The 20,031-nt window shown below is 43.2% G+C and overlaps 1 protein-coding gene across 1 annotated transcript in view; it reads left to right on the top strand.

Moving 5' to 3' along the window:
• Positions 1 to 548: 548 nt before the first annotated feature.
• LOC306706583 (A-type potassium channel modulatory protein DPP6-like) overlaps positions 549 to 20,031 on the top strand; it is a gene marked incomplete at both ends in the record, with an annotated part of 56,683 nt that continues 37,200 nt past the window's right edge. Inside the window, one exon of the mRNA XM_079173714.1 lies at positions 549 to 740. Coding sequence (XP_079029840.1) covers positions 549 to 740 — 192 coding nt within the window. The remainder of the gene's footprint in view (positions 741 to 20,031) is intronic.

The following is a 20,031-nucleotide window of genomic DNA, read 5'->3' as shown; positions in this document are numbered from 1 at the left end:
GGGCCGCCACGAAACCGAGCCGAAAGTGTCGAAACATTATCTCGCGCTCTTCTCATTTCGCGGACAATCACCGGGAGTCTGGCGGGGGGATCGAGTATCTGATCGAAAACTCGGCGCGCATCCGCCTGCTGCCTCGCTGTGTTGGCGGCGTCAGGAAACTGGAGAGACAGCGTGCTGTGAATACAGATGAGAGACAACTATTGACACCTTCAGCCTACCAGTCTGCTGTGCGCCCGGACAAAAGCTGAAAGGACATCGCTGCTGCCAAGGATTTAGCTTTATATCGGTCTATCACTTCAGGTTGTGAGTAATCTGCTATCCACAGATGCTTATTTACTAGCTCGGTATATTTACCTTATCTTTTTTTTTTGTGTTGTTGCTTCGACCCGGAGGTGAAAACTGGCCGCCTGCCATCGGTCCTCCTCGAGGCGCACAGAAAACCATTAGATCTTCCCTAAACATTTTTTAAAAAAAATACTCGACTCAGGCGAGACCCGTCTGTGGCTCTGACATGCTGTAAGTTGCTTTATCTGAACTGGACCTATAATATGGCTTCGCTGTATCAGAGATTCAACGGGAAGATTAGCACGGCCAATTCCTTCCCGCACCCACCTGAGGCCAGCCACCTTCTCGGTGGTCAGGTTGCAGACGAGGAAAACGCAGCGAAGACCCCTCAGCAGCTCGTCGATGGCAGACCTCACGTCCAGTACCGCAAAAAAAGCTCGAAGGAGGACGAGGATGTAAGACACTTCTACTTTATTACCCGACATAACCCTCCCTTATGAAAACAACCTCCAGATGTTTAGTTTAGATAAGACACATGCTCCATACAAACACAGTAATAAGCTGAGAGTAATATCCATGGAGGTATAGACATGTTAACAGTTTTGCTCAAGAAGTTGGCAGTGTAACTAACTCTTGCTAGAATTTGATTTGTTTTGTTTGTGTTGTTTGGTTGCATAATTTTCTTTTGTCAAGCTGTCTTCAGATTCAGTTGGATAAACATCTCAGAGGGCCTGTGAAAGTTGTGGTCACTGTCTGTGTCTTTTGTCATTGATCACCTTCTTCTTTCATATTTCATTTCATTTTTCTTGGAGCATCCACAGCATTGTTTAACAGACAAAGACAATGTGAAAATCACCACCGTCTGATGTGATTTTATTTAGATTGTCTGTGTTTGTGTGCGCTGTCCGTGGTGCTGAAATAGCAAAGAACATCATTTGGTCGTGATTGTGGCAAAACATGGGTGTAGTCTGTAGTTTTTTATTTTTTTAAGTTCATGTTTAATTTTTTTGTTTGTTTGCTGTTCACCATCTTGGCAGTTCATGCACTGGAGCCAGGAAATCTAAATTTAGTCAAAGGGGAAGACGTTCTTGGGCCTCTTAGATGAGTTGCACACTTGTCTTCGAAACCAAAACGCCAACTCCAGACATTGATTTGCTACTGCTAGTTATGAGAGATTAGTTGCACTGTTTGGATATGAATCCTATCCAGTTTGGACCTAGTACTATTATGCAACAATGAGAAGATCTCTATTGTGACTCTGAGTCGGCTTCATGTCTCTGACACTCTGGTTATGTTGTTACAGTACTATTGCCATTATATTTGTCTTCAGGTTACCCAAAAATGGATTAAGTTCCCTCATATGAGACAGTATGTGACCTATTGACAGATTTAGCCTCCTAAATACAAGTGCCTAATGAAAGTAATGCTTTGCTTTGAGCAGATTTTAGCAGTATTTATAGAGCTCTGTATCACTTTGGGTTGTCAATGTCCAGGTTTGTCTTTCCAACAGGTTCTTTCTCTGCGACTGCGCACACAGCAAAAATGCACAACAGCAAATACAAATAGCTAAAAGTTGCACATTGCACAGCTCCTCTCCAACAGATAATGCTTTATTCTTCAAACGTTTCTGGCTACCTTGCCTTCGTGGTGGTTGTTCCTGGTGCTTTTATATAGTCTTTTTACATTTTTCCAACCCTAGGTATCCAAGGCAGATATTCAGTGATTAGCCCTCTTTGAAGCAAAGAGTAGAAACCAACAAGGTAACACGGGTGCTTCAGTCTTTTGGTTTGACTCTCTCTGCCTCCATTGAGGCCCGATGAAGCGACTCCTTACGTAATATGCGTGTTGCTTGTGTGCAGATGACACTAGTTCCAACCTACAGCAAACGCAAGTGTACATGACTGGCCTTTGATCTTTAAATAGCTGCCAACGCTGTGATGTTCCTCTGAATTATTGATGTTCGTCACATCAGGCGGTACGGTTGGCAACAGGCGGAACTCTGACACTGCTCTGGCTGTCAACAACAACGGGCTTGCCATATTTCCCCCATTTCCTTTATGGACCTCTACTGTATATGTTCATCTTATGATAATTCACTGCTGCAAAATTCAAAATTGTGATTTTCCCTAGCAGTTAAACCTTGGGATTGGATTTTAGGAGTGTGACCAGGAGATGCTATTGTGCTGCAGGATTTCCAATATATTTATTAGGTTTGCACCGTTAATCTTGGGGTCACCTTTAGTCCGGATGTCCCCCCGAGTCGTGCCGGAGCATGAAATTGCCTTTAGTCTCAGGAGATGAGACTATTTCCTACCCCACCTACCGCTCTGTAAAAGTTTTAACGCACTGTTGTTGTTTCCATTCATTTTGCAGAGGGAGAGGGCACAAATTGACTTGGAAATGTCAATGTTCATTTCACGTATCCAAATATTTACCTGCGTGATTTTCAGCTTGTTTCTAAAATCCTTTAGATGCAAGTCGAGCTGCATTGTTTTAATCAAAGCTGGGGAGAAAATGGGAAATGTTCTTTTTTTTTGTAAAAGCTGTTTACTTTGTTTACTGCAGCTTTTGGTGTGTGTGTGTGTGTCTGTGTGTGTTTTGCAGGATTGATTAGTTGTTGCTGTGCTCCGGGTATAAGCATCAATACTCTGTGGTAGAGTTTGAGTCACCTAGGGAGACATCAGCAGTAGTTCTTTTCTCCTCGCCGGTACCCTTTACTGCTAATAGAAACCCACAAGTGTCCTTAATTAATGGCTGCTGTATGTAAAGGTGAAATACAGCTGACATTTAACCTTCGGACTGGAGCCCCGGGAGACTTTTATGAGCCGACCTGTATTGACTTTTTTTCTTTCTGCACAGACGAAAGGAGAGAAAATATAAACATTTCTCTCTGTTTGTGTCTCACGTGGATAGGCGACAAGTGACTCTACAGAAGTCTGGGTAGACAAGTTTAACAAAGTATTCATGCACGTTTTCTCAGAACCGCATACATGAAGACTCGACTCTCACTCAAACAGATTTGCTCATTTCTTCTCACTGAAATTGGACTTAAAAATGTGATTTCTTTTATTTTTATAAGCTTTTCCAACGTATAACGATCAGTATGCAACACAAGATGACACCTTACAGGAAATCATTTAAAGACAGAATCAAATGCGATATATGTACAACAAAAATGGGGCAGCACATATCCGTGCTATGTTTACTTTATGTTTATACGTATTGTTTTTCCTTCTTTATATAAATGAAAATATAAGACCAAGCTTAAAAGAAATTCCCTTGAAAAGAATTAGTCCTTACAGTCAGAGATTCAAAGGAAGTAATGCCCTTCAGAGAATCAAGTCCATCTGACTCTTCCAACGGCAGACCACTAAAAATAGTTTGACTTCTTGTTTTTCAGTCAAACGTCCTTCATCTCAAAGTGAAGCTCCTATTTTTAGAGTTCTATTGTTTTTGATTTGGTGATCTCAACCGTCTCCGTGTGCTTTCTAAGTTTTGGTATTCATTACCTGTCGGTTATGTAAATGAGCTTTACATGTTACTGATTCATAATTAAGCCTCAAGCTGGATCTCGGAACACTTACTGTTCTCAAATCACCGATTTCAGCTACTGGCCTGTATCATGATTACATCAAAGAGTTAATACTTAGTCAGATTATATTTACTTTTATAAATAGATACATTCTTTATAAGCAAATATGTTCATGTTTAAGCGCGAGTCATTAGTGAAAAACCTTTTTCCCACAGGGAACAGAGACTGGCACGCTGCTCTACAATGCATTAGTGATTTTCTTTTTTCTCCTCCTAGGCTACAGATTTTTTATTAAAAGTCTACTGGAATTTACATACGATAGAGAAAAAGTAGGATATTCTCCCTGAGGATCCTGGTAGCAAAGACTTGGTTTTGAAACATGGAGGTTACGCAGGCTACATCTCCGGGGATGAACACAAAGAGCTGTGAGCTATCAGGTTTCTCTTTTATAGATTCCTGGAGTGCTTTTATAGTGTCACCATTGTATTTCAGTATCCTTAGCTGGGTATCACGGAGTTCATCCTGTAAAACCTCATCATACCTGCATGGCTGTCATCTTTTAAATGAATTTTAATTTTAAGATTCACTTTGGTAATATTGTCAAAGGTAAATCCCCTGTCTGCATGATTGTTTTGTCCTGTTTTTGATCGCAGGAAGTTGGAGTTCAAACAGTGTGACTCATTAATCACCCTGACTGTGTGATTTAAGTGTAAAATTTAATTCAGATACTACTGCCCAGGGCTGAGACACACACACACACACACACACACACACACGCTCGCACACACACACACACACACACACACACACACACACACACACACACACACACACACATGCCCTGCCTGTCCTCATATGCACTTAGCTGTGCCTTCTACTTCCAGAGATACTCCAGATCTGAGTTAAACAGTTTGGCCCAGTTCCCAAGTCTTAGTTTTTTGCAGTGTGCTTCCCTTTGAGGTCCAGAAGCTCAGATAAGTCAGCCAGATGGAGCTCAACATGAGCAGCCAGACGAAAGAAAGAGAGCAGCGAGATGTGATAGGCCGTCCTCATTATCTCTGCGGTCGGGCTACAGCTGTGTACGCTTCAGGTATACCGACTGTTAACTGATAGCCGCCGCTGGCTTCTTCGTTACCTGCTGCATTCTTCCAAAACTATGGTGTGATGATGATGTAGCCCCCCCCCCCCTCCCCCTTTAACAACACAGTCCAGTGCAAAAACGGCAAGATGTGAATTCAAAGCACGTGCACTTCATGGGACACATGCTGCTGTTCTGAACAGCTCACATACATTTCAATAGGCGACCCTTATGGGAGTCAACGGTTGAGAGATGACAGGAAATGAGGGGACAGAGAGAGGCTGGATTGGAACCAGTGACTTTGCAGTTCATGGTCAGCGCCTTACGCCTCCAGTCCAGCAGGGAACTCATTTGCTTTGTATTTTTATATCTTCTAACAACTGGCTTTTGTTGTTTTTACCACTGGAGGCATGACGGTCGTAAGTGAGGTGTTGAGGTCACATTTGACCTACGGTTTTATCCGACAATGGCAAAGACATAGTACACAGTTTAAAATGAGCCTTTAGCCTTTATTTGGAGTCGTGTGTCTGTCCACCTGACAAACTTAAATCCAATATTAACACTCTTTTTCGCTCTCCAGTCGACTTTGGAAGAAGATATCGGTCTCCTTAGCTGCTGAATGCTTCACTATGTTCACCAACTAGTCACTTGTTTTGTCTATCTGCTGTCTAGTGCTAAGCAGGTAATGTTCAGTGGGTGAGAGTGAACCAAAACAGAGAGATGCTGCAACGCTCTGTAAGCTGAGGGGAACTGCAGAGTTTGTGAAACAGTAATTCTCTGTGGGATCATCGCCACGAACACCTTCACATAACATGTAGTCAATTGATCCATTCAATATAGAAATATTGATTACAGCAGCTTCAAGGTGTTGCGCTGGATCATGGAGCTTAAACGTAACAAATTTGAGCTTAAATAGAAGTTTCTTTTTAGAGCACTTTTCAGAAACCACATAACAAAGTGCCTCACGCAAGTCAAAACATTAAAAACCCAAATATTAAAAGCTATTTACAGGTATAAGTCAAACTGAATAAATGTATATCCATTAAAATAAGCTAGAATCTAAATAAAAAAAGACACTCAATGCCAGGTTGACCATTCAAACGCACAGGAAAAGGGGCGCACAAGGCAAACGCTCTGTCGCTCCACGCAGCATCCTCAGCAGGACCACTTGCTCGCCGTTGCCATGGTTGCAAAGGTGGAAAGGGTGGAAAGGGTGAGGCTGTATAGGCTTTGAGAACACACACACGCGCACACACACACACACACACACACACACACACACACACACGCTGCTGCTGCTGCTCGCTGGGGATGCTGACTGCCATCTGGAGATGACGCAGCTCTCACATTGCACACTGAGCATCCTGCGCTGGTGTCACGCATCATGCTACGTCCACCGTGACGAGTGTGACGAGTTGGTTTTTTTCCCTCCTCTATTCTGAAAACAGTCATTCGCCTTCATCAGCCTCTCCTGTTTCCGGAGCTTGGTTGCAGACTCATTCGTTATCGACCTGTTTTTTTTTTTTGCTCCTCTGTTTCCAGAGGGCACCTCAACAGGTCGTCCATCCCTCACCCCATGACCTCAACGCTCTGTTGACAAGCCATCAATTACCCCCCCCCCCCCCCCCCCCCCCCCCCGCCACACCGCCCCTCCCCCACCACCTCCACCGACCTGTCAACAGTGCGTCGGCAGGCTGCTGCCTCGCTGGGAGGCTGTGCCTCTTCCTCTTGATGATTTACTTTGTTATTACACAAGCTGACAGTGGATATTAGTCAGTGTTTGAATACAGAGGAGCCTTATTACACCTCGATGAGACGAGGATCCTGCACAATGGTTGATGCTCAGCTTCAGTCACTCGCGGTAGACTTTCCGCTCTGAAGATCCCCTAAAGTAACAAACACATCATCGGCTGTTATCGAGCCTCCATGCAGGCGTTTGGTTTTGAGTTTCATTCACATTATTTATTTATTGTTTTATTTGGTAGGGACAGTGCACATTAATAAAACATTTCTGTAAATGCGCCAGTTAGCCAAGAGGCTATGTTTCATCTGTAGTCCAGATGTTACAAAGTCAACCTAAAAACAGAATATATGATGACTATTATTTACAAAGTTATGCAATGTTTACCCTTTACAAAGCATGCAGACACAATAAGAGAAGAGAGAATATTAATATAAGTAGAAACATCATTTAGGACTCTCTTATATTGTAAAGTACTAACAGGACATGCAACACAGAGGCTCACATAACAACACATACGAAGCCATTAAACATAGGGCTAATTATGTTAAATAGAAACATAGACTAGATTATGTTGCATTATTAGACACTTAAAAACATACATGTCAGAAGCACAAAACAGCAAAGCATGCAGAGTGTGTAAAATATGTGATAGCAGTCACATCATCTTCTCCTGCTTTTCACAGGAGATCAGCTCACTCCACAGATGAAACTTCTCTGTTGATAGTGAAGATCTTTCTTTTGTACCGATTTTCGTTTCTCCCTGTCTCTCCCTGTGCCCCCGTGTCTCAGTTTGTTTTGTTTATTGTACAACTTCAGGCTATGGTTTCAACGTTTTTCTGTCAATGATCAGCCTTTATTAGTTGCGTGGTTAAAAAACAGCAGTGCAGCTCTTTTGGAGGAAGGAAAGGGTAAGAATTGCAGATTAAGTTTGTTCCTTTATCTGTAATTTGCTGTCATGAGAGTTTTTATCCCCGTGGACTGTGTCATTTCATCGGTGTTTCAAATGCAAAGCACATGCAATAAACTATTTATCACGTATTTTTTGAACAGCTTAGCCATGCACTGTTGTGAGACTGTTGTGTTCCAATCAAAGCACCAACTCTACTGTACTGTACACATCAACGTACAGTACAGTAGGTGAGCTCAGGCTTTGGCTCTGGTTCACACAGACCAGAGTACTTGCCGTCACCGTGCTGCCAGCACCAATAAAGCCTAAAATCCTACTTCTCCACGACAGACAAACAAACAAAAACCCAAGTTGCTATGGTTTCCTACAAACCGGCCAGCTGCCGCAGCTAACAGTGTCGAGATGAGATCCAAGAAGAGCAACGTAATGTCACCTCTCACTTGGATTGGAAAGGTTATACGTTCACCTTGCAACATCAGCCAAATTGAGGGATTTCTGACCTGCAGACACAGACAAAGGCCTTTTCTGGCGGAGACAGCCGAGAAATCATCAGCGGCCTAATTACCACGTTTAATTCAAGAGGGTGGAAAAGATCAAATTATCATATCGGTTGCAGAGGGTGCGAGACGAAACCAGAGAGTGCATTTCAGCTGAAAGCAGCCAATTCATACCCGATGTGTGCTGCTTTAGTGTCTTTGAGCAAGGCGCTGGATGCTCCCTTTTTACCGAGACTCTCATCTTCTCAGTAGCCTCTTGTTTACAAACAGTCCTTTTTCTAATCAAAAGAGGAAATAATCCGGAGTACATCATTAATAATGAAGACGGAACTTTAAAGCGAGTGAAGGAAATGTCTGTCAGCTGGAATTAGAGCAGCGGAGCGGAGCTGCCATTTCTCCCGAGCCCTCTAACAGCCTCTCTCTGGTCTGAGACCAGGCAGCGGTAATTCGTTGTGTCACACGGGCGGACTCGCTTATCGACCACGCCATGATACAGCAGCGACACACCCCTGGGAGGTGAGCGCAAGCAGGCACGCGCGAAAGACACAGTTGAACCGGTGCACAGACGCATGCAAACGCACAGAACGGCAAAACAGAAAGGCAGAGCTGCAAAGTCAACGCGGGGTCGTATCACAGCGGGGGTAACTTTGGCTTTTGTACATTTGAAGCAACAGATTTCTGTTCTGATGCAATAAATGTGCTTCGATTTCAAATCGGATCGGAATTTTTCATCTTGCCACTCCCAAAACGGTAGAAACAGCCGGCCCGCATCTGTCCAAAGGGGAGAAAAAAAGGCCCTCCAGCATCTCTAAAGCTCACCAGGTTACATTTTACATCTCACCTGTTCATTCGTATGTATTAGCCAGCAGCAAGTTACATCAGTCACAAATGATAGAAATAAAAAATGTAAATCTTCAACCATTCTGCAACTCTAAATGCATGCTATGGTCGTGGCGGGTCGAGCTCTGTACACTTGTGTTTCGTAGATGCGGTGATATCTTCAGTGTCAGTACTCCATGTCGTTCAGTCGACATGCACCGAACCCTGGAGCCAGAACACCTCAATGAAAAGCAGCCATGCTGGACGTAGTGACCTGTGTTTAACACAGGTCCGTTAGCTGTTGACTAAGCGGGCCCTCTCCTGCCTCCTGGCTTTGGTTTAGTCTTTTATTAAATAACACATGAGATCAGTGTTCACGTTGCATCCTCGCCGGACCTTTCTGTGCATTCTAGTCTTCGTGAGGAGCCGCGGGAGAGTCCCTCCAGCCATGAAGGTGGGGTTGGTAGCTTGTTAGAAGGTTCAACTCTAGTGTGGCCGGTCAGAGTTGTTTGCTGCATCTTAGCTCTGAATTGAAAGTGTGTGTGTGTGTGTGTGTGTATATATGCTAACTTACATCTTGTGTACAGGCACATATATAGGTAGGTCATTGAGGGGAGCTTTATTTCCCCCTCTGTTGGGCACATTCTGTATTGCGGCAGCTTATCCTCCATCATCGTCTCCAGTCAATAATTCTCTCCTGTTCCTCTGAGAGTCAGGGGTCTTGAATAAGACCCAGCGCTCCGGGGACGAGAGGAAAAGGATTGCTTTTCCCTGAGCCGGGGAGTCGAGCGTTGACTTCTGTGATGATGTTCAGTGTGGCGCTCACATGGAGCTGAACAGAGATTGGGGGAGATAATGATTGTTTGGTGTATAGCGGAGGTGGAGAGAAGGGTGAGAGCGCTATTGAGTGACTCCCTACTCCGAAGCTGGCAGCCTGTCAAAATCGCACCCGACAAAAAGACGGGAAAGCCGAACATCAACGATGATTGATGTTCCTTCCCTCAACACATTGTCTGTTGCATCATGGGAATACAGAGACTATATTGCTGAATGTGTTGAGGAAGGCATCATGGCTCATCACAACTCATCAGCTTCACAGGGAATGCTACATGTCTGTCCTGTCTGACCGTCTGTCAGCTGGACTTCTCATAACTTGATATCCATGATGTTTTATTGTCGGAGAGACCACAACCTGAACACCAGCTGGTTCGATTTTTGTCACAATGTGCATCTGGAAATCCAGTTTTTTACCTTTTTTAATTTTTTAGCAGAAATAATGTAGTTTAGTCTTTTTTTTCCCCCAGCTTCCACAGGCACATTTTAGGGCAAAAAGATTGTCCTAAATTTGCATGAATTGATTTATTTTTGGCCACTTGGGGGCAGCACAACAAGCTGTAGGCCTACTGCACCAAGTCCTGAGGGAAACATCTGGTCCTTTAGTGCAGTGCTGGGCAAGTACACTGGGTTTTAGTGCTTTTTCGCTGCTGCTAAACCAAACCAGTTAGCGTGTGGACTGTAAATCCAAAACGGTGAGTTGAAAGATGCAAAGAAATGCTCTGCGGAGCGAAGGCGAACTGCAGAGTCAGGTGTCACCTATCTGTGGGGTTCGGCACTGTAAGCGACATCTTTGGTGTTTCACGTCAAAAAAAAATGAATTAGTGCTGTTTTAAGTAGGAATGACTTCCGTGGTTGTAATGTCATTCAGAGAAGGTTGTGGTTCCAGACATTGTGCAAGATTTCTTTCTCTTTTTTTTCGTTAATTCATTCAAAAGTAAAATAAGGAGAGAATCCATGCCACAGTCACATTTAACATTTCTGCGAAGCCCCGAGGGCACAGGTAGCATATGCACTCGGTGGCGCCGTACAGGTATTAGCTTCGCACGTCTCGGTCTCTTTGACCTCTTACGTGTGGAATTCTAGACTGCATCAGCCCGTAGCCGTATGACCAATGCTTTTATGAAATCCAGAAAGTTGGTGTTGTGGGTAAATTGGTCCTGGGAGAAAAGCAGAGGGGAGACGGTATAAACAACCCTGGATAAAAAGTGCAATAAAGTGGCAGAGCTCTCTGCGTGCGGTGTGTAATGCTGATCCGTGCTGAACGGCAAGATGCGGCTAATGGCTCAGGTAAGTGGTTCAGTGCTGATTGTTGTGAACGGGGCCGAGGGCTTTGGCTGCACCCCCCCCCCCCCACACGCTCTCCTCCTCTGGGGTTGCGTTTCAGGGATTAGAGCGGACGTCGACGGCTGTCCGACACCTTGCTCTGATTCTCCCTCAAAGCTGTGACGTGACGTCCTCCGGCGTGATGTCGGTGTCAAGTTCTCGTTGGGGGTCTCTTCCCCGATGATGCGGTCTTTCCCTGAGAAAGCTGGGCAGTGTTTCAGTTCGAGAAAGTCCATGCCAACATCCACAGCCACAGACACACACACACACACACACACACACACACACACACACACACACCCACGTGGGCACTCACTCCCAACTTAATGTGTGGAAGTTAGTGCTGAGATGCTGACTATGGAATAATTCTCACTGAGAGCTGAGGTGGGCCCCGTTTATGACCAGCTCATTATTCACTTCTCCCTCTCTGCGTGTACATCACTCCTCCTTCGCCCTTTTCCATATGCGGCCACTCCGTCGCGATGAAATCACGCAAGTTGTCCCGGGTGGAGAGACTGTGGAAGGTGAGTGTGTTAAATCTTTTCAGGTACACGTGTAACCCGTGTTTTCCATTGTTTAGTGTTTGCCCTGCGGAGCATTTTAGGGGCTTTTCTGCTTTCTAATTATGCTTTTAATAAGTGTTGTTGAGCACTTGACGAGCATTTTTTGAAAGTAATTACAGGCTGTTTCTATGCATGAGTTGGTGTCAGAGTTGTGTTCATTTATATATTTATTTTTCAAACAGTCTGATGATATAATGAGCACTTCAGATGACAGCCCGTGTTGTAAGTTGTTAGAATTTGATGCAAAATCACAGCTATTGTATCTAAAAATGCATCAGCTGGTAAATTTAAACACCATGGCTCTCAGGGGACGTGCTGATGGGCAACTTGGTGTTTTAAAGTTATGTTAAATGCTACTGAAATGATCAAGTATTATGGGGTGAAATAGATTTGTGACTGATTCAGTCACTGCTTTTTACCCGATCTGCATCCCTACTTTCTTTCGTGAATGTCTTACTCCACTGCTGCAGTGAGACTTAAAAACTAAACCCAGACAAACAGGATCCAGCATAGAAATACCTTAATGCACTTTCCCTACAGTCATTAATTGTGGTTAAGCAAAGGCTGCACTGTACTGCACAGAGTGCTTCCTCAGTCCCGACGTGCATTATCAGCTTTTTCACTGTGATACATATTTAATATTCACCCCCACTAGACAAAGTTGGACCTCGACAGCACAAACGTTTCGTACGAATCGGCGATGGGAAGAGGTCATTAGTATTGTGATGTTTCTAATGACGATAAACTTTTCTCCCAAACTTAGTTGAATCTTAATGCAAGTTTATTTTTTAAAAGAATTGCCGCAAACTTTGCCTTAGTACACTGGATCTAGTTTCTGAATACACTTCAAATTTGAAATGGAAAAAAAAATTGAATTATTTTGCCGGAAGGCACTTTTTTGAACTTTTTTTTTTTACTTGTGTAAATTTAGGGCTTCCTGGCTGTCAAGGGCTTTAAGAAACTGACAGCAAACACAATGTTCCCAATTTGAGTCCTGCGAGCAGCGTCCGTCTCTTTCTCTCCTCGTGTGCTGTCGCCTCGATACTGTCTTCTCTCTAACGAAGGGCAAGCAGTGTCCCACAACAAATACTTGGGGCCGAATCATTAGGTTGCACAACACATGGGCGCAGATTCCCGGCTGGCCGGAACCTTTTCCTGCTTGTTATCCTCCTACTCATTTCCCCCACTCTTCTTGTAAAGTCTGAACGTATTATTGATGACTCATCTTGACATCAAATGGGATTCGGGGTGTGTAATTAACCCTTCTATCATATAAAATGCACTACATGCGTTAAGCCAAGGCACCTTTTTTTTAACTAAACACCACCCACTGCTGTTTCACTGTGACTTTAATAAAAATAAAATGACTTTTTTTATTTCAGTGCATTTGTGATTGACTCAGCAGTGCTATCTCGTTAGAGACACACCACTACATATACCTTGGTGTTGGGAGACTTGATGCTATCAGCGACACACAGGGAGCAGGAGGCAACAATGAGACGCTGTCTGGCTTTGATGGAGTCAGGCTGCAGCTTAGCAGCTGATACTGATCTAGCTAGGTATCCTGGGGTTTTGTCCTTGTGGCTGCCTTGATGCCTGAAATATGTATTAGTTTTGACACGATACTAGTTTGACACGAGCATTTCAAAACTGCATCCAAATCCCCCAAGAGGCTGAGCTCTGGCAGAGAGCTGCTGGTGTACAAGCTGTCACAATGTCTTTATGTTGTCTGTGTCTCAAGTTGCTGATTATAATATCACCAATACTGCTACTACAGCTACTACTACTGCTAATACTAATATGAGAGGATAAGTGATCCTATCACTTTGGGAATCAACTGACTTTTTCTCTCAGTGCTGCCATGAGATTGATGATGTTGCTTGTGCATGGAATAGCTTGAAGTTTGGTACACACACGTACAGCTTAGAATTCATTTTAATGACTTGGGGGATCCTTAAAAATATTCGTCTATAGTACTATCATCTATACTCAATACTACATAGCAATATTACGTTTTATGAGAAAACCATCGGCCTCAGCTGTACTTTGTGATTTGTGCTAATTGGCAAATGTCAGCATGCTAACATAAGGTGGTTATGCTAGTGAACATTGCAGCTAATTATCAATATTTTAGCATTGCCATATGGTTCCAACATTTGAATGATCAAGGTCAAGGGTTGTTGCTTTCAAATTACAGAAGAAGAACGTATTTTCAACACCTACCATAAGTGCTGTCTGGCTACGAAGATCGTTTCAGTTTTATTTGTCCAGGTTCTGAGATATCTTTCTCTGGTTTCTACCCTACATTCACCCCAATGCAATGGAAATGAAAGTCATTTTGTTTGGAATTCCCTCTTTTATTTGAATTGAAAAATGACATCCATCATCTTGTATTTTCCAAAGGCTTAGCGCCACAAACTATACTTCTTTTTCCGCCATAGAACTGGGGTAGGGGCAGAAACCTCAGAGACGAACATCTCAAAGCCTGGGAAAATAAGATAACGTCCTTTCTACCAAAGTCGATGAAGGTTTAAATTACAATAATATCGCCAGAATAGCTTTGTGCCTGTTTTGGGTGGGCAGCGTCTCGGATTTCTTTATCTCCTTGTGCGCAAGACAAAGAAACAGGTTTCTGTGTGTGTGTGTGTGTGTGTGTGTGTGTGTTTGTGTGTGTGTGTGTACGCCTCTCATTTGGGTCTGAAGTACTGATAGAGAGAATAATTAAACATAAACTAGATTGGATTTTTTTTTTCTTCTGTTATTTGGCCGGGTCCTTGGAGAGGTGGAGTAGCGAGATGATGAAAACCTTTTCAAACCCACAGTGAACGGGCAACGATGGAGCTCTATTCATTCAGATGCTACTAATTTGCTTTTAATCAATCCCCTCTGTGACTCAACTACTCCATTCTTAATAAGAGTCGAAGAGCACTGATATATTAATTATCCTTTCCTTGTGATTCATTATCACGTCCTGTTGGCCCACTGGAATCACATTTTTTTTTTACACCTATGACTTTTGTTTCTTTGATGATTTGTAACTCCCTGATCTGAATATACAGCACACGCTGCTGCTAATTCCTTGTTTATTGCCCTTGTGGCTGAGCTTTGTCTCTGACAAATTTCCATAACAACTCTCCGAAATGCAGTGGTAACTCTAAACTTTGTTCTTCTTTTCATTTTACGACCCTCTTGCAAGCCATTGATGAGCACACATAAAGTTCATGAGGCTCGTAAGTCTGTTTTACGAGAACTAAATCAGCAGATGGGTTAATGCCCTGTAAATGCACGCTGACTCACCCCGCTCGTCTCTTAAAGAAATAAATGCTCATGTGCCATACTTAATGAGCAACTTTACCGTTTCCTTGTTGACATCATTTTCTCGCTGTTGTGTTTTATTATCGGAGTCATATCCGTGCGGCGGAGCTGCGCTCAACATCTGTTTGCTTAATTTCTTGTTGACCACAGTTGCGTGAAGGTGCCTTTGGGTGTTTTCTTCAAAAGACACTTTGATGGGATGAACTCATGAGAGACGCACAGGAAGTGGGAGACATCTCGAGTACGGCAGTTCAACTTTTGAACTGAAAATATTTGCATATTATTCACAGAGACGTACAAAAGGAGTACAACATTATGATTCAAGTGAAAGTATTTCTCTATGTCTTAAAAACATTTCTGTGGAGGATCTTAAAGGCTAATTCAAAACGAGCAAGGCTTGATTTGTGAAATCAGTGGACAGGTGTTTCCGCGTAATCGTTAAGTGCTCTAAAACTCTATGGTTCGACCTTTGTTAAGGACACAAACACAGTCAACCCTAATAAAACAGAAGATAATTCGAGTTTATCAAGAGTTGGTTAAAGATGAACATTCGGGCCAGTTGCTGTCATGGCTGCAGGCCTTTTTCTCAGACGTCTCGATGGACCTCTCTCTCTCTCTCTCTTCCGAGCCCCAGAAAGCTGTTGTCATCCAAGCATTGAGGCTCTTTTAAGTCTCTTCTGTCCCCGAGCCTTTTGAGCAGAATGCATTACCCTGGAAACGTTGCGGCCAGCACTGTGGCAGTGTCTGGTTTTGTGGCCACAGAGTTATAAATGTGAGGAGATTTTGCAGCCTCGAGGTGGAGGAGGTTATATATGTTCATGGCAACCTGTTGTAACACGAACAATAAATGGAGGCTTGTTTGGACATCCTATAAATGGACTCATGAGACCTGTTGTGGAGGCCAAACTGGAACCACATTGTCAGCCTCCGATACTGGCAACCTTAACACTGTTTCTCCCCACTTATTTTCTTTTTCTTTGAAAAGTCCCAATTTGGTCCCCAAGGATGTCGTTTTGGTCAGAAAATGATCCGTATGGATCCTTAGTTTCTGTTTGGGTTTGGCCGCTGCTCTGTGGCGTGTTGTGCAGTCGAGATAATCTTTTTCCTCAGGAGAGGATTTGTGAGTGCAGGTAGTGGGGAGCTACTGAGATGTTGCTTTTTTCCAGGTTCACAGGAGCGAATATTTTGGGTTGCGGCGTACGACATACGCCTTATGGGGCACACAGCGACACAGTAGGCTGTAGAGCATAAAAAATGACTGTCATGAGCCTGAGTCAGTCAGGGGAGGCAATGTGAAACTGCCATAATGTAAAGTGAATAGTGAAGCTGGAAAAAGGCACAACATAAAATAAACCAATTTCATCCTCTGTGGTCTCATTTCCGTACAGATATTATACAATGCAGTTTGAATAATGAGGAATATACTGTGCAATGGGTCTCTTAAAAATGCGGCTCAAATACTGATTGAATGAATGTGCAGTATTCCATTCAGCTATCATGATAGGAAATAAGATGCGATTCCCTCGTTTACGTCAAATTGGATTTAGTGGAAAAGTCAGAAGCTAATTGTAAAAAAAAAAAGGTTGCATCCGAAATTCCACACTAACATGCTAGTTAGTGCTACTTTTTAGTTTGTCCAAGACCTTTGTGTGACACCAATAGTACACGGATTGCATACTATTTCCGATTGAATATATCCATATGCAAACACTAAATAATGGGTCAATAACGCATCAATGTAAATGTAAGTAAATACTTTGCAGAATCTCTTAAAATTTGGCACAAATCACGGTTGAAATTTGGTTGACAAAGGTCACCGTGACCTCACAAAACGTGTGTTTGGTCATAACTCAAGAATTGCCAATGATGATGTGGTGATATTTTTGAAAGACATGGATGTAAACAACAACATGACTGCTTGGCAGAGGCATACACCCGTGAGGCGGTTATTGTAGTTTACTTTAAGAATGTATTCCAAAACAACAACACGGGCTTTAGCGTCATTACGTATAACGATAACCAACTAGTTCTGTTGTTAATACTTAACAAGCAAGTTGACCAGTGCAGCCTTCCTAGAAAAGCTGTTAAGTATTGATGGGGGTCAAAGGAGTGAGATTCAGAGGCTCGGGAATGATAAAAAGTAAATGTCATTTTTTATAGCGTGTGTGTGCGTGTGTGTGTCCAGACAAGACAATGGTAGATTAATTGCTTCCCCCTGAAAGTCCTCTCTTGGTAAAAGACCAATAATGAGTCTGATTAAAAACTTGTGCACTTGTTAATTACCCCTCTGGAACGTCCAGACAGTGAACAAACTCCCTCTGCCTGCAGTCTGAAAACTTCTCTGCCTTTCGTCACTCACGTAGACGTGTTTTCTCTGGGCCGGATTGATGACGTTGAAGTGTACAGCAATGATCTGTGATGAACTCTGAAGCACGGCCCACACGCCGGCTCTTTCCTTCACCCGAGATTTATGGCCGCGCCTCGGGCAGACGAGGAGCGGCGATGCAAATAGCAGTATTTACACTCGGTGACGCAAGCGTTGCGGCTAATCTGACAGCTGAGGGAACCACGGCGGCCCAGAGGGCGAAAGGGACGTGACGTTGATTTGGCCGGGCTGACAGCAGGCGGCACAGCCGAGTGGAAACAGCTTGTTCCCTAAATCAGCAGCCGTCGTTGATTGATAGGATTTTATTGGCAGTGTGCATGAAAACAATTTAAAATTACAGTGTTTTGTTTTCATTTATTTCCATTGGCATTTCAGTGGTCCACACACAAAAAGTCTCCCCAACACACACTCAACTACAGTGCATACTTCCCCCGACAGAACATGTTGACCGGACTTTCTGTTTTATTTATAATCCTTAAAGTCAAACAGCAAGCACAGTTTAATGACACAGCAAACAGTCATCTCAGTTGCTGTGTGCACACAACTGAAGTGCAACATGGTGTATCTGTTTACAGTGCAACCAAAGAAACACATGTTTTAATACAGAAGTCAGTCAACCATGATTGCAACCGGGATCTGGGTTCAAGCTGCAAGTAGTTCTCCAGACAACAGCAGGGAACAGTTCCGTTTGGTTACCTTGCTGAGGAGGAGTTGTAGATGTGCAGCTGTGGCTCTCCATCTAACAGCTGTCTTCTTGTTGCATCACTCCCTGCAATCTTTTTGCTGAAATAATGACCTTCGTATCATTTCGTAGATTCAACTTTGATGGACAATTGCAGTTGACGCTGTCTGCAGTGACATGCGTTCTTTGTTCTGTGGCTCCTTTACAATAAAAATCACTCCATGTTGAGGGATTAGGGAATGGCGGTAGGGCTGGGAGACATGGAGAAAATCAAATAGCACAATATTTTTTGGACCAAATTTCCCTATATTAATATTGCAAAAATAAGGGTTGACCATTGGTGCTTTCACAAGATATTTATACAAAACAATTTCTGATAAATAATCATCAGTAATGTGGATAAATTGACTAAGTGTGTAAATGCAAATAATAGAACAGTGTGGTAAGATCAGAACATCACTTTACTCTAATGCAGCCTAAGACAACACTTATGCGATATACTACAACAAAGAAAACAGGGTTTGATTTCATTAAAGTGTTTAGGGTTGTAACTCTAAACTGCTAAACTATATTCGCTCCTTTTTTTTTTTGCATTCCAACCCAACATGGTTTAATGCAGGTTCAGAGCCACACCGCCAGTAATGAAACAATGGTGAGGAAACAGTGAATTGTGACCTAAAATTAGTTAAAATACTGGAATAACCCCAAAATATACTATGCGCACCATGTTGGTGTTTTTTGTAATGTAGTGTGTATTTGTCCTAGGCTGCTAAAAATCCAACTTCCCAAACAAAATGCAGATGAAATGCCCTCTGTGTCCTCAATAACTCTGCTGAGAGATGTTCCCTGCCAAGTATAAAATACACTAAAAGGGAGAAGGTCACATTTTCACATGCTGACTGTCGGCACACGCTATTGACCATTACAAATCAAACCCAGAAACGTGGGTTGCTGAAACACCACTGCAAAGGCAAAAACCACACACAGTTTAGACTAAATGTGAAAATTATACTGTTTGCAAAGGTGCACTGCGTTAGATTGCACAGGTATTATGATCTTACATTATGTTCATCGCCGTTACGATGATATGCTGTCTGCACACTGGCAAAAAGCCTCCGGGGTGCATTAATACAGAAACATAATGGACGATGACGTGCTGCCTGGCATTGTTGGTTTTAAGGGTCCGTGGCTGTGTGAGGCGTTCTGCTCTGCTGTTAGGGCTGCGTAGAGTGCGGCTGATAATGATCAGTTATCAAACAAAACTGTACCGTCCTTTGTTAGGCGCCCTCATTTCTCTCTCGCCCTTTTTCTCTTTGACTTCAGTCTGAACTGACTGACCGATGGCCGCAGACTGCAGGCAGTGCTTCACGCGTTTAGATTCTCTTTCCACAATCTCCTTCATAAGAAAACCTTTCCTGCCATGAATCAGGAAAAAGATTTGCATTTTTACTAACTGCATGGCCCCCAACAACTTACCAGTTAATGTCTTCATGATAACCTCTAATTTGTGTCGATGCTTTTTGTAATAAAATAAACACAAGCCTCGGAGTGGAAACGATTAAACGAGGAATTGTCCTGCGATGAATCTGCTGAATATTCATTTCTTTACCGACATAAAGATGTCAGACAACAAGTGATCACTGGGGGGAGCTAGCATGCAGTGGAAGACTATCCCATTGTTTATTGACAGATAAATGAATGATTGTTTGTTGGTCCCCCAGACAGAAGGGGGGGGGGGGGGGGGGGGGGGGGGGGGGGGGGGGGGAAGACGCTGTCAATAACATCAACAGCCCTGCACATTCCTTGCTTGGTGGAAAGTGCTTGTTTAAGGGCTTTGGATTTATTTGACAGGGCTGCCTGGAGATGTTGTCTCCGGCAGCACATAAACCACTAAATGATAGAGCTGAATATAAATGAAAATGATGTCAATTAGCTGATAAAAACGTGGTTCAAAAAAAGCTCTGCAGGCTCGCTCTGACCCCTCATGGTTGCATTATCTTTTACTTCTCCAATTAAGCCCGCTTGTGTGTTGTTTCTTTTTCTTTATTTCGTTGTTGCCTGGA

This window comes from Pholis gunnellus (genome assembly GCF_910591455.1).
Source record: "Pholis gunnellus genome assembly, chromosome: 14".
In the NCBI taxonomy this organism is placed as follows: domain Eukaryota; kingdom Metazoa; phylum Chordata; class Actinopteri; order Perciformes; family Pholidae; genus Pholis; species Pholis gunnellus.
This window is presented reverse-complemented; position numbering and strand designations above follow the sequence as displayed.